The 14,173-nt window shown below is 43.3% G+C and overlaps 1 protein-coding gene across 1 annotated transcript in view; it reads right to left on the bottom strand.

The window, feature by feature from the left end:
- Positions 1-8,324: 8,324 nt before the first annotated feature.
- EFCC1 (EF-hand and coiled-coil domain containing 1) overlaps positions 8,325-14,173 on the bottom strand; it is a 91,112-nt gene continuing 85,263 nt past the window's right edge. Inside the window, exons 7-8 of the mRNA XM_045025055.1 lie at positions 11,070-11,139; positions 8,325-9,193 (exon numbers count right to left, since the gene is read on the bottom strand). Coding sequence (XP_044880990.1) covers positions 9,060-9,193; positions 11,070-11,139 — 204 coding nt within the window. The 3' untranslated portion in view covers positions 8,325-9,059. The remainder of the gene's footprint in view (positions 9,194-11,069; positions 11,140-14,173) is intronic.

Raw genomic sequence — 14,173 nt, 5'->3', positions numbered from 1 at the left:
ACAGTTGCCCTTAAAGGCTGCACTGGTACTCCAGCAGGTAGCACTAGATATAGGTAATTATGCTGGTGAGTTACAAAGGGTTGAAAGATGTAGAACAGAAACATGACAAGAATGCTGAAAATCCAGGCCTCTGGAAAAACAAATGATATTTCAGGAAAGAAAGATGATATTCAATTAACTTTCACACTAAGAAGGGCACTGTACTAGTTTTGTGTAGTGCTGAATTATGTGTAGATTATAAAGCAAATAAATTGAAGTAGATTTTAAAAGGCTTAAACCTCCATGAAATTATTACCTTTATAGCAAAGTTTTTGGGTGGTAATGTGATGTCACACACATGCTATGAGTGTTTTGTCATACTTACTTGCAAGGAATTCTGCTTAATGCACCATTATTTTAATCTTTCTGGAACATTTCGGAATATAGAAATTGCCCCACTGATCAGACCAAGTGTCCTGTCTGTGACAGTGCCCAATACTATATACTTTAGTGGAGGGTCAAGAGACCCTGCAATAGGCAGTTATGGAATAACCTGCTGTGTCAGGTGGACTTTAATCTGCCAATAATTTATATTTCCTATAGATTAGAAATACTGGTAGGAGGAAATTATAATGGAAGAATACAACTTGTACGTTGACCATTTTGGAGCCACTGATTAGCCAGGAGTGAGAAAGGTAATGGAAGGAAGAGAGTGTGTGGAGAATAAAGTTAATTAGGAGGACTCGGGGGGTATGTGAGCACTTTGGAGCTCAGTGGGAGAAATGCTCTGATATCTGTGCTGAGGCAAACTTCCATTTTTAATGTAAATGATACTGGATATTTAATAGTAGCTGCTCATGAAACCAATTTGACTCTGGGACTGTAGAGAACTTATTTTGAGTCATTAAGCCCAAGGAAGTCTGACCACATTCTAGCAAAGACCATTTCTTTTCTTGTTTTTTTTTTTCTTTCCTGAGGCAAAAATACTGAAAAGGACAAGGCCCTGGAGGCACTGTTCCTTATTATTTACTGTTGCACTGTAGTAGCATCCAGTCAGGGATTAGGGCCCAGTTGCATTAGGCACTGTATACACATGTACAACACAATAAAAAGAGGGTCCCTACCCAACAGAGCTTTCAATTGATATATGTGATGAGACACAACAAGTGGATTTAACAAACACACAGGAGCACAAAGTAGCAATGAGGCTATGAAGATTAGTGTAACAAGCAGCAGTCACAGCACACCAGCTGCCTCGCCTGGCCTAGCCATTCCATTCCTTTGGTTGTACTGACTATAATACCTGTAACTTTCTTCATGAGGAGAATAACTACTGTGATGGAATAGAAAAAGATAAGGAACTTTTCTTTCACTCAGTTCCCCTACAGAGATGATCTCACATCTGTGCCACTGCCCTCAGCTTTCTGGAATAATCTGCAAAGAAAACAGAGTGCATGGGAGAAGGAGAGAAATGGTGGGATGGGGGGAGGAAATTAGGCAAAGCTATCGAGAAGAATGATCAGAAGCAAGACTTGCATGAAGTATTGGGAAGATTTTCTTGGGTGAAGATGTCCAGTAATCAAAAAGTAAATTGGAATAGCTGAGAAATGTTTAAAATGGCAGTCTGTAGAGAAGAGATCGGGCTAAAAAGGAAATAGGTTACTGAATTTAGGGAAAATAAATATATATGTACGGTGCAGTAAACTTGCTTGATACCATATTATCTGGACCATCTGTAAGGAAATTGGTAGAAAATAAGACTATCATTTAACATTTGGGGCCAAAGCCAGGTGGGTGATAAGTTTGAATGTTTCTGTGGCAAGTATCTGAGCATGCATCCTGAAGGATACAGACATATAAATCATAGCTAGGTAATAATTGGAGATATACCAATCTTCTAGAACTGGAAGGGACCTTGAAAGGTCATTGAGTCCAGCTCCCTGCCTTCACTAGCAGGACCAATTTTTGCCCCAGATCCCTAAGTGGCCTCCTCAAGGATTGAACTCACAACCCTGGATTTAGCAGGCCAATGCTCAAACCACTGAGCTATCCCTCCCCCCTGCTATCAGTGAAACAGAGTATAGATCTTTCAGCGTCTTCCCTTCTAATTCTTCTGTAGTATTCCCCAGAGGAATGTGTGAGAGAGGTGTGTGTCGGTCTTTTGCACTGCTGGAAATGTATACAAAATCGTAATATGGAAAGTCTGTCAGATCCAAGCTGTCAGTTCCAGGTGATGCAAATTTGCAGGTAAAGGGACAAGTTCCTTGACACTTGCTGGGGTGAAGATTTGAGAATGGGGAGAGAGCTTTAAGCAGCCGTGCAAGAGAGGATTGGGTGCATAAGGGTCTGAGTGAAACCTGGCAGGTTGTGAAATTCTTTTTCTGAGGATTGGTTATGAAAGAGGAGGGAAAGGCCAGTAGAATTAGCTATGGGGAAAAAACTGGTTGAGGAAGAGTCCAAATTTTGAGATGACAGGATGTTTCACTCAACAGATACAGCTGGGAAGAAAACAAACCTTGTTACTATCTATGCCTAATAGAATCAGAAATAAGCATGGAAGGGGGGAGAGGGGAGCTTAAACACATTAAATAATGATGAAAAATTCTATAGTGCAAACCCCAATTAAATTGGTGCAACCCCCTTGTGTGGACACTCATCAATTTCTAAACCAATTTAGTTAAATTTGTACAACTTTCTCATTTAGACAAGGCCTAAATAACCCACACACGTTGGGTATGGCTCAGCAGGGCTGTGCAGAAGGAGGCTTATAAGAAAGTCTTGCTTATACAAATGTATACATTAATCTAGACTGGTGGGTCTCCAATTTTAGTAGGAGTCTACTTTAGAGTGAGAGGTTTCCATTTGCGTAACAATAGAGCCAAGCTGTATTGTTACAGTAGGTGTCACCTGGCAGAACTGTTACACATAGTGTTCCAAGTTCCTTTTCTTAGTGTGTGAGCAAATGTTCAGTGTTAGGAAGATGCTGTGTTGTGGTGGTCATTCTGTTACACAAGGTTTTAGGTAGAGAGAGCTGGGCAAGCAGCAGGAGAGTTTGCACCTAGAATATATCCAGATTTCTCGTTACTGATTTCTCCTGCACTGGGAAACTGACCTGCAAGGCCTGGGCAGCTGCTACTGCAAAGCAGAGGGCAAAAATCCTGTACTACATTGCATGCAGGAATTTGGTCCTGGACGTGTAGCCTTATTTCCTACATGGAAGTTTTGGGTTTTTTTGGCGGGGGGGAGAAGGGGGTCTGCATTTATATCCTGTGTATTTATTTTTTTTAGGGTGAGGGAAAAGGTTGTGTTTTTTTTTAACAAGGTTGGTTTTAAACTTGAGAGTCTTCCACAAAGTACTGGTTATATCATCTTGTGCCACAAGAGTGGGTGCAGAGCATGATACTGTGAGGGCACTGATAACAGTTCAGAGACAGTTTATTTTGCAGTCCTACTAAGGTCACACATCAGTCAAGGGTGTGTATAACAACTGTTCCAAGGCTTGAAAACTGGTATGAAATGTGCAGGTTTTGCAGTATTGCCAACTCTGTGTTCGAAACTCATAAGTCAAGTTCCAAAACACCCATGAGATTTAAAAAAAACACATTTTTTTTCTCTTCTCTCTTCTGAGCCTTAAAGATATACTCTGGTCATGTTTTCAAATTTTTCCTGCAATCCTAAGGATAAGAAACTTCCTTTTTTTTTGTTTTATTAAAAGTTGAGATTCTCCCACTTGACTCTGAGGGATGGGGCTTTCAGAAGACAGCCAAGTATCAGAAAACTTGTAATAAATTGGTCAGATTTGGCAACACTGGCTTGCTTCACTGGGGGTAGTGTGACTGTTTCCTTTGGTTACAATCTGTGTGGCTTGGTGCACAGCCTCTCCTCCCACTTGAGTTTCACTTGGAGTTTCCTTGAACAAACTCCAGATAACTAGTGAAACTGATAAGCTCCATCTGGTTTTGAGTAGTAGTTGCTGAATTTTCATGCATTTGATTCAAAACCATAAGTTGGCCCAGCTTTGTGTGAAGTGTCTGGGAACCTCACCCACCCTTTCAACTGACTCGATCTGAGTATAAAAATATTAAATGGAAAAGCATTAAAATGCATTTTAATTTCCTTTTTTTTAGGTGACCAAAGTAGCTCTCCTGCATCACCAGTGCCCTGCTTTGCCTCAGACACTCAGCATGCAGTGGGCTGGTGATGGAAATGCCACTCAGTCTGTACTGAAGACGGCAGTCTGCCTATGGAGATACAGTAAATCTGATCTTATTCAATATTAAATGTTTGTTTTTTAAATATTCCTCTTTCACTAGGAAGATCTGATTTATTTGGACTATCCCGGGTTAGAGGGATTGGCCAAGCATTCTGTCCAGTTATGCTGATGACAAGATTGTGTTCCAGTATCAATAGGACCAGCCAGGACACCCTGATGACTAGACACAAACAAACGGTACCTCTGAGAGATCCATCTCTTTTACAATTAGATAATATTACCATAAAGGGAAAATGGTTTCACACGGCAAGATTCCTTTACTTCCATATTGACCTAATCATTACATTCCAATGAAATTAGCAAAAGCTTCCTGTTAGCACCTGCTTTTTACCTTACTCTTAGCGGCAGCAATAACTTGTATTACAGAGACACCTTTTTGTCTCCAGTTAACCTTAATTGCTGTTTGTCTGTGCTACAGGGCATCTAAGTTACACTGCTCCTTCAGCTTCTCATTGGGACAACAGACTGCTTAATGTTTTAGATACCTAGGCTATGTTAGAAAGTGAAGTAGAAACCTAATGGCAGAAAAAAATTATAGTATTCCTCCCCACCCCCATCCCCCATCCCCAGCTTATTAGTAATACACATTCAAGGAACTGAGGATACCTTCCACATTTGCGGGAGTATGTAGTCAGGTATGTACTTGCATTATAAGCAGATTCCCTACACACCTTTTCCACCAAATACACATACAAATACTGTTCAGTATTTAAGAATTTTGCAGCAGTCATGCTAAACCAAATTCTGCCTCTTAATACATGCACAGGGCAGGATTTGACTCATTGTTCTGGCCTTTGGAGGAAATGAACACAAACAGGAAACACATGGTGCCCTTTTTATCTGCTATTTCATTGTTGTATATTTGTACATAATTTCCTTGCTTGCAAGATGACTCCTATACTGCGACTGTCTCTCTATCTGTGGCCTTGTTTACGTGATGGGTGCTTTGTGGAGGTGTGATTTCTAAAGCACCCTAATGTATTGTGCATTAATGGATTGGGTGGAGACCCCGCTGGTGCGCTTTAATGCTGTGCTGTGTGAAATAGCATTACATTAAAGTGCATTAGGGAACCTTTAGTGTGCACCAGCAGGGTCTACATGGACCAATTAATGTGCAAGATGCTAGTATGCTGTAGAAATCAACCCCCTGTAGAAAGCATTACCTCACCATGTAGAGAAGCCCTAAGTCTAATTTTGCGTGTGCATGTGTGTAAAAATGTATATCCACTGGGACAAATTTTGCTCTCTGCTATCCCAGTGTAAATTCACAGTAACCCTACTGAAGTAACACTGGTGTAACACAAGACAGAATTTGGCCCACTATTTACATACCCTTTTTCCTCCCCAAAAGGAGTGGAAAAGATCTATTGCAAATGTTTGTTATGAACACATTGCTAATAATATAGTGTCGTGTACAATTTTGGATGGAAAGTATACAGATGATGTGATCCACCTGCACAATAAGCACAGTGTGGTCCTAAAACAAAGGATTACAAAATAAAAAACCCCACAAAATAAATGGGATTGTGGTTTGAGCCATTTTGCTATAGACTCATATATGTTATGGCCAGAAGGGATCATCATGATCATCTAGTCTGACTTCCTGCAGATCTCAGGCCACAGAACCTCACCCAGCCACTCCTGTAACAGGCACATAACCTCCTGCCTGAGTTACTGAAAGCCTCAAATCATTATTTAAAGACTTCAGGTACCAGAGAATCCACCATTTACTCTAGTATAAACCTGTAAGTAACCCATGCCCCATGCTGCAGAGGAAGGTGAAGAAACCTCTAAGGTCTCTGCTAATCTGAAAATTGCTTCCTGTCCCCAAATGTGGCGATCAATTACACCTGGCGCATGTGGGTGAGACCCACCAGCCAGACACCTGGGAAAGAATTCTCTGTAGTTGCTCAGAGCCTTCCCCATCTAATGTCCCATCTCAGGCCATTAGAGATATTTGCTAATAGCAGTTGCATATGGGCCATATGCCATTGCATGCAACCTCATCATACCATCCCCTCCATAAACTTATCAAGCTTAGTCTTAAAACAAGTTAGCTTTTTTGCCCCTCACTATTTCTCTTGAAAGGCCGTTGCAGAACTTTACTCCTCTGGTTAGAAACCTTTGTCTAATTTCAAGCCTAAACTTGTTGATGGCCAGTTTATATCCATTTGTTCTTGTGTCAACGTTGGTGCTTAACTTAAATAACTCCTCTCCCTCCCTGGTGTTTTATCCCTCTGATGTGGTTAGAGAGAGCAATCATATCTCCCTTCAGCCTTCGTTTGGTGAGACTAAACAAGCTGAGCTCCTTGAGTCTCCTCTAATAAGGTAGATTTTCCATTCCTCTGATCTTCTTAGTAGCCCTTCTCTAAAAACCTTTTTCCTAGGAAGGCTGTGATTTCTAATCTGCATAATTTTTAATTCAGTCGTCTCCTTTTGTTCCCTGTATTATCTCAGGTAAATCCAGTTCTCTTCATATTCCCAGAAGAGCCTACTGCGCGTCTTTTTTCATTACATAGATTCAGTAGACTGTCTTAAGAGCTTTGCCTTTTATTTGCTTCTGTTGATGATTGAGGAAGCAACAGCAACTTCGCAAGACACTGTCCTCTTATATTTGTCCCTGGAGATTCTCTTATTACCAGGGCCAGCTCTAGGCACCAGTGTTCCAAGCATGTGCTTGGGGCGGCACTTTTCAAGGGGCAGCAATCCGGCTTGTTTGTTTGTTTGTTTGCTTTGGCAGTGGCACTCTGGCCCCCCTTTTTAATTTATTTTTTATTTTATTTTATTTTTTTGCTTGGGGCGGTGAAAAACCTGGAGCCGGCCCTGCTTATTACTGACCAGAATATATGCTTCCATCAAGCCCTTTGCCTGCAAATGAGGCCTTGCTTTGTATCTTTACAATCTCACTTAGACTATATGGGATGGGAATGTCTTATATGTATATCATTTGCTAGTTGGTTGGTGAAAGAGTAATATGAAGCTTTCTTCCTTTCACTCCCTGTCTCTGCAGCCTTCCCAGTTCCTGGCAACTTGGGGAACAAGATCATTCTTCACTTTTTTCCAAGCAGTTTACTGTTTAACATAAAATCTAAGATTATAACCAGCAAGGACAGTTACAGATTAATATCAAAACATAATCACACTTCTAATGGATTTGTAATTACAAATACACCTCTACCCCGATATAACGCGGGTTCGCATGCAACGCGGTAAAGCTCTGACACGCTGCTCTGAGCAGCGTGTTAAGGGTGCTGGGCCAGGCTGGGGCCGAGGGGTTCGATAAGGGGCAGAGGGTCTCGGAGGCAGTCAGAGGCTCCCCCCCCCCCACGGTCTGGGGTGCAGGAGCTGTGGGAGGGCACTTTTGGGGGCCCTGCAGTCCCAGAGTGGCCCGGGGGATTAGCGGGGGGCTGAAAGCAGCCCGCTCTGCTTCCATTGCCCTGGCCCCAGCCGTGTCACTCGGGGGAGGGGGCTTGCGGGACAGGATCCCCCCCACACTCAGCAGCAGCGGCAGAAGCGGAGCAGCCCAGCCCCAGCCCGCTCTACTCTGCCAGCTCCCAGCCACCTCACTCCGCTTCCTGCTGCAGGTGAGTGTGGGAAGCGTCCTTTCCCCAGCCTCCCCGCACTCACCAATGACGGGAAGCAGAGCAGCCCAGCCCCAGCCTGCTCCACTCTGCCAGCTCCCAGCCGTGGCGGTCCACTTCCCGCCATAGGTGAGTGCAGGACCTTTCCCCAGCTGCCCCCCAGCAACACGGCTGGGGCCAGGGCAAGGAAAGCGGAGCGGGCTGGAGCCATGTCACTCGGCTTCCCACCACAGGTGAGTACGGGGGGGGCATCCTTTCCCCAACCTTCCCACACTCACCGGCAGCGGGAAGCGGAGCGCTGCGGCTGGGAGCTAGCGGAGTGGAGCAGGCTGGAGCCAGGCTGCTCAGCTTCCCGCCGCTGCCGGTGAGTGCCTGTCGGGGGCGGGGGCGGGGGCGGGGGTAGGGGTTGGAGCAGTCAGGGGACAGGGGGGATGGGTAGGGGGTGGGGTCCTGGGGGTGATTAGGGATGGGGGTCTCTGGAGGGGGCGGTCAGGGAACAAGGAACGGGGGGCAAAGCAAGTTCGATATAACGCGGTCTCACCTATAATGCGGTGAGATTTTTTTGTCACACGAGGACTGTGTTATAGCGGGGTAGAGGTGTACAAAATCCGCATGAACAGAAACATAAATGTATCTCTAGAGTTAAATAAGATATATAATCACAATCCCAAACACATACATTTATACATGGGTCTTTAACTTGCCCTACTGGCATATACTGGTGTGCATATATCTTTATAATACAGCAGTTTTGTCTCTTGTACTTTAAGAAAACAACATGTGTCAGCCAGTTAGTCTGTCTTCCACTATTTAATGTACTGGTTCAGCTATCAGAAGAGGAAAAATCTCTAGCTAATCGACAATCAGCTATTCAGCTTGGGGTTTTCCTCTATTGAACTGATCAGTGCATTTGTAATTCTTTTCATTTGGTGAACTGGTACAGTTACAATGCCATAATGTGGTGGTTGTCAGGCTTCAGAGATGGACATCATTAAGTAAGTCTCATGAAATGTGAACACTTATAGAGGACAGCTGCGAAGTTAGCTGAGGAATTAGAGGTCTTCCCAGAGCAGTATACCTGTGATTTCATGGCTTAGTTGTCCTAACTTGTCCCTTTATTATTGAACTCCTCCAAATCTGGCAAACTCATTCTTCCACCCTCTGTTTAACATGGTAAGATTTTAGATACTTGACTAATCATGACGAACTGTAGATGGCACTGTTGCTCAACAAGAGATAACCAGTGGGTTAGACAAGGACTGGTGACTTTGAGCTTTTTCTAGAGGCTCGCTTTGTAGGAGTTCACAGGCAGCCAGCTCATGGTAGAGAGTATCTAGGATCTCAAGAATGTGGGCTTTTCCTTTAAAAGAAAATTATGAAATATATTAGCATATTGACAAAGCCAGGGAGATGCAGTTTAACAATTTCAAATATAGAATTCTGAATTTGGAGACCAGAGAATGAATTCTTCTGCATATCAAAGGGACACAGAATGGAACAGTACACAGGGACTGAGTCTACTTCCGTTCCTCCTACTGCAAACTCTCTGCTCATTAAATCCCCTCATCCTTGTGTGAACAGAGACTGATTTTTGAAATGTATCGGCTGTCTGTGTTCTGCACTGCATCAGCAGTTAAACTTCCTGAAACCTATCCCTGAAAGATGGGTACACAGTGCTGGTCTAAATACCTACTCGTCATTCAAATGGAGACTGGATTCAAGTCACATCAACGAAACGTAGCTAATCGAATCAGCCATTGGGGTAGCATTCTCACACAGTGAGAGAATGTTTGACTACAGAGATTTTGGAAAGCAGCTCATGTGACATCAAGTGCAAAGCCAGAAAATCCAAAGCAGAGGAAGCATAGGGAGTTTATAGCAAAAGTGATGCAGAACAGATAGAGTATATATTGATTTGGGCTTCATAGCTTTCCCTCATTAAATACTTTGGTTCTCAATTATGCATCTCTGGAGGCCGAGCTGTGTTAGAGTTAGGGAGTGGGCACATTGCCTCAGCGACACTACTTGAAGTGATTATTTCCCTGTTAGGTAGGTTTAATACCTCCTGGGTGCTGTGGGAAGTGCTGGACAGCTATCCTATAAGATGGAGCACTGCCAGAAAACTTCCTCTGTACTCACTGGAGCTGCTAGTACTTCTGAGGGCACTAGCTACCATCTATCTTTTCCTTCCCAGGCCTACAGCTCAGGTATGGCTGCCTTCTGTGTGTGTGCATTGGCGGCAGGAGAAGGCCTTGCTGTGCCATTTTCCCCTGCTCCCAGAACACCCAGGCTGGAGCAGCACCACTTTGTTCGAGAATGTCTGGACACTGAATCACTGCATGCTAATGACAAGCCTTTTGTACGGCGAGAAGGCTCCGTGGAAGCCAGAGCGTTTTGTACATGTTACTTTCCCTGGATTACTGTTTGTAGTATTCTGCAGAACAAACCCTCAGGCTGCATCTACCCTTTCATTATCTCTTCTTTGACCCCTCTCTGCCTATTAAAAGCCCCTACAGGCAGTCTTCCTATGCAAACTGACTGGGTACAGTATGCCAGCTTCTTTGAAGAAGGAAAATGCAAAAGCTCTGCTAACAGGGACAAAGTAATCAAATGTAAACCTCCAGGCTGTGAAGCCTGCATGGTTCTTCCGTAGGCAGCTTCTGCGCAGTGGGCTATTGTCTAGGGAGATGAGTTTGCAAGTTTAATTTTCGTAACAAGAACATGAAAGGCTGCTATTAAAGGAGAGCAGGTTTGACCCACTGACTTTACTGAAAGATGCTGCTTTCCTTTGTACCTTTTCTTTATGTCAGGCAGAGAAGAGCTCTAGACAATGGAATTGTAAATGTTGATGAGTGGCAGTCTACAAACTAGGGGCCCACATTCTGCTCTCTGATACCTGTGCAACCACACTGATGTATTTAGAAGGCAAAATCTGGCCCCGTGGGCAATTTCTGCCCTTGGATGTGTGCAGATGGCTCCTATTGATTTCAGTGGGATGAAGAATTCACCTTAAGGGTAAAATTTAGCATGATACCCCAGTTTCTGTAATTTCAAAGATTTGAAGCCTTCAGTTTTAGTAGGGGTCTTGCATAGTAATTTTTCCCCCTTTGAAAGTGAGTGACTTTTTGTTTTTCTGTCTACTGTTTACAAGGTATATAATCTGCCTCCCAAGTGACTCTGAATTACAAATGTACTTTGCACACTTCTTATTCTTCATATGGTTTTTACTTTCTTACCATGTTGGGGGTCACGACAGGATTCCAAAGTGCTCAGCAAGATTTTCCCCAAGGCTCGCTTAGATATGCTCTTTAAAACACAAAACAATATCATGGAACAATTAACTCCCTGACCAGCTTAATATAAACAACAAAATCTAAATATACGTACAGTGGATTTGCATTTGAAAATGAAAACAAAAGTAATGCCTCATAACATAGTGTCTTATTTTGGAACCTTTGAGTCAGAAACTGCACAGTGAACAGCAGATTTGGGTGTCCCTGTTCCTTAGTTCCTGGCTTTACTATAAGAATCTGCAATAGTTCAAAGGGAAATGGAGAGCACAGGGCTGAGCTTTCAAAAGCTTGTGGCCATGAAAATCCAGATGCACGTGCTTATCACAGAATGCAAGCAGGAGATAGGCATGCTCAGGACTATCAAAGGCCTGGCCAGATTCATGCAAAGCCCTTGTGTGTTGAAAGATAGGCAGTACAAATACATGGATTGTGGGTGAGGCCTCAGAAATAGGTCCCCTGCACCTATTTTCAGAAACGTATGATACCATTTTAAGCACACACAAACTAGGGGAAGTTACTGCATGTGTTGTTCAGGAGAAACAGCTGGGGAAGGTCCTTAATTAGCCCTCTCTTGGCTGCTGTCTATTGAGATCTATTAAACATTATTGAGAGTACCTCCACTTTTTAGGGCTAAGGCAGCTTGGCTGGCCTGCCTTTGTAATTATTCCATTTTAAAAATGGTTGAGGCTGCCACATGGTGTTTAGAAAGCACCACTCTCTTAACATGGTACCTAACTCTCGTTTGGGGGAGAGGCAGTCCTGCAGTCTGTTTAACTGGCACCCTCAGCCCACCTACCTGAGAGGGCAAGATGTTTTGATTAAACTCCACGGAGTGGCAATAGGCAGAAGCAATTCCTGAAAAAAGAGAACTGCACAGCTCACAACTGCAGTTCAAGTGTTATTGCATCTGCTTATTCACATGTCCCATCCACCTTCCCCTGCTCTTTAGAATCCTACTTGTGTATAGCCCCCTTGGGTTTAGTGAAAATAGGAACTCAGGTGTTTGGGGCTGCATGACCCTTCGATTAACCTCTGTTCTGAACATTCAGTGCTGCAAGAGGATGCTTATTTGGCTCCAGAATGGCCCACCTTTCTAGAAGGTTCCTGCACTTGTGTAATGCTGGGAATGCTGTATCCATAAGGGTGAATTTACAGAGGCAATATAGCTTTAAAAGCTTATTCATCTGTAACTGTAGTTTCTCATTCATCTAACGTACCTCCTCCATAGGACTCTATGGGACGTTCTTCAGGCTCTACAGGGGATCCTGTAAGTCATCTTTTTCATTAATATCTTTATTCACTGGAGCTAGGGAACATGGCCACACACAAAGGCATATTTCCAGCAATGATTAGCATCAAGCAGTATTTTCACAACAATGTAGCACATTGCGTGATGGATCATCTCCTAAGCTGGAATGATTTTCAACAACACTGCTGACCAGTGAATGACATGTCCAAGTCTTGACATGGAAAGTTCTTATGCCTGCTGTCAATCACAATCAGTCATTCTTTGCCAGCTTAATAGTACATCCTTCATTGGATTGGATTGTTATTGATCCATGTGGCAAGCAGTGTCAGACTTGGGATGTGAAACTAAAACGGGCTGTGCCAAGCACTAAAGTAAGGTAACATAGTTTGAGATACTGCATTTGTTCCCTAGAGTCAGCCGTAGAACACCAGCATACTTCAGGCATGGTGAAGTCATTATGTGCACGAATAATCTAATTAAATACACAGTGTACAGCTCTGCTGAAAATTCAGGAGATGCCCTGAATCCTAATACAAAAAATTAACTCCTAAAAGTGCAATGCAGACTCCATATATACCCCACGTTCAACAGCTTATCCAGCTTGCTCATCTCTTGGCTAATTCTCACCACTCCCCTCCACCTGAAGCAGGGATTTAAGAAGGACTGACCCATCACATTTTAAATAAGAACCACTTTGTGCTGTGATTCCATCAACTCTGATTAACTAAATAGCCCCTCTCTGGGTTAGTACTTGGATGAGACACTTCTCAAAAACATCTCTGGCGCTGCAGGAAGTAGGTTTTTTCCTTCAGTAAGTTGTACTCTTCTTGCTACACTAGTGCCCCTATATGATGCAGTTGGATGTGCTAGAAGACTGAGGAACTGTTGTGTAATGTAGCTGTCTGCTGCATTTCAGCCCAGCACTGACCATACATCAGGCTGGTATTTCTGTACTTGGGAATGAAAAGATTTATAGAAATGTAAGGGAGGATTATGTTCCTACATTTCTTTTTTTCAATAACATGTGGAGGTGAGTGGTGCATAATCTATGCATGGTGCATTCTGGGGTGTGCCAGGCAAAGGCCCTTTAAAGTAGTAACAATAGGATCAGACAAGTATTTCTCAGACCTGTTTCTACTAAATTGAAGGCAGTCAGGCTGCCACTAACCCATTCACAAAAATATTTCCTGTGGATGTGGGGGTCAGCAGGCCTAACTTGTGCACTCCAGAGACTCAAAATGGACCGAGAAGTCAGTTTGATGTGAGGGCATTTATTTCTAAAGCTATCACTGGGGCAGTGTGGACTCCTTCCAGACTCCTTCCAGAAGACAGTTGAAATAAAGAGAACCCTACACCCAGCCTTTGAGAAAATATCATGATGTGGTTCTGCAAGTATTGACTGATCCTTACAAATTCATATTGCAGAGCAATCCATGCAGTGATGTAGGTATGATCCCAAAGAACAGCATCTTAGATGTACTGGGTGTTTGGGTGGGTCCTACACTATCAATTTAATATTTGATGCATTTTCTTCTGGAGGACTAAATCCTGCTCTGAAAGGGGCTTGGACCTAATTTAGTGGAGTTTTAGAAAATCTGAAACTACTATGATTCCAAACTTTTGTTTGGAGGGAGGGGAGAGTTTGGAGATCTATACTGGAAAGTCACAAGTAAGAGCTTCTAGGCTTTTCCTCTTTGCTGCAACGCAACCATTGGAGCTGATGGTTCCAGTGGCAAAGCTGTGCAGCTGTGTGTCTTGCATGTAAGGGAATCTTTGCATTTGGATGTAAGGTACAAAC

The sequence above is a fragment of the Mauremys mutica genome, chromosome 7 (genome assembly GCF_020497125.1).
Source record: "Mauremys mutica isolate MM-2020 ecotype Southern chromosome 7, ASM2049712v1, whole genome shotgun sequence".
Classification (NCBI taxonomy): Eukaryota; Metazoa; Chordata; order Testudines; family Geoemydidae; genus Mauremys; species Mauremys mutica.
The sequence above is the reverse complement of the archived record's forward strand: the minus strand, read 5'-3'. Positions and strand labels throughout refer to the sequence as shown.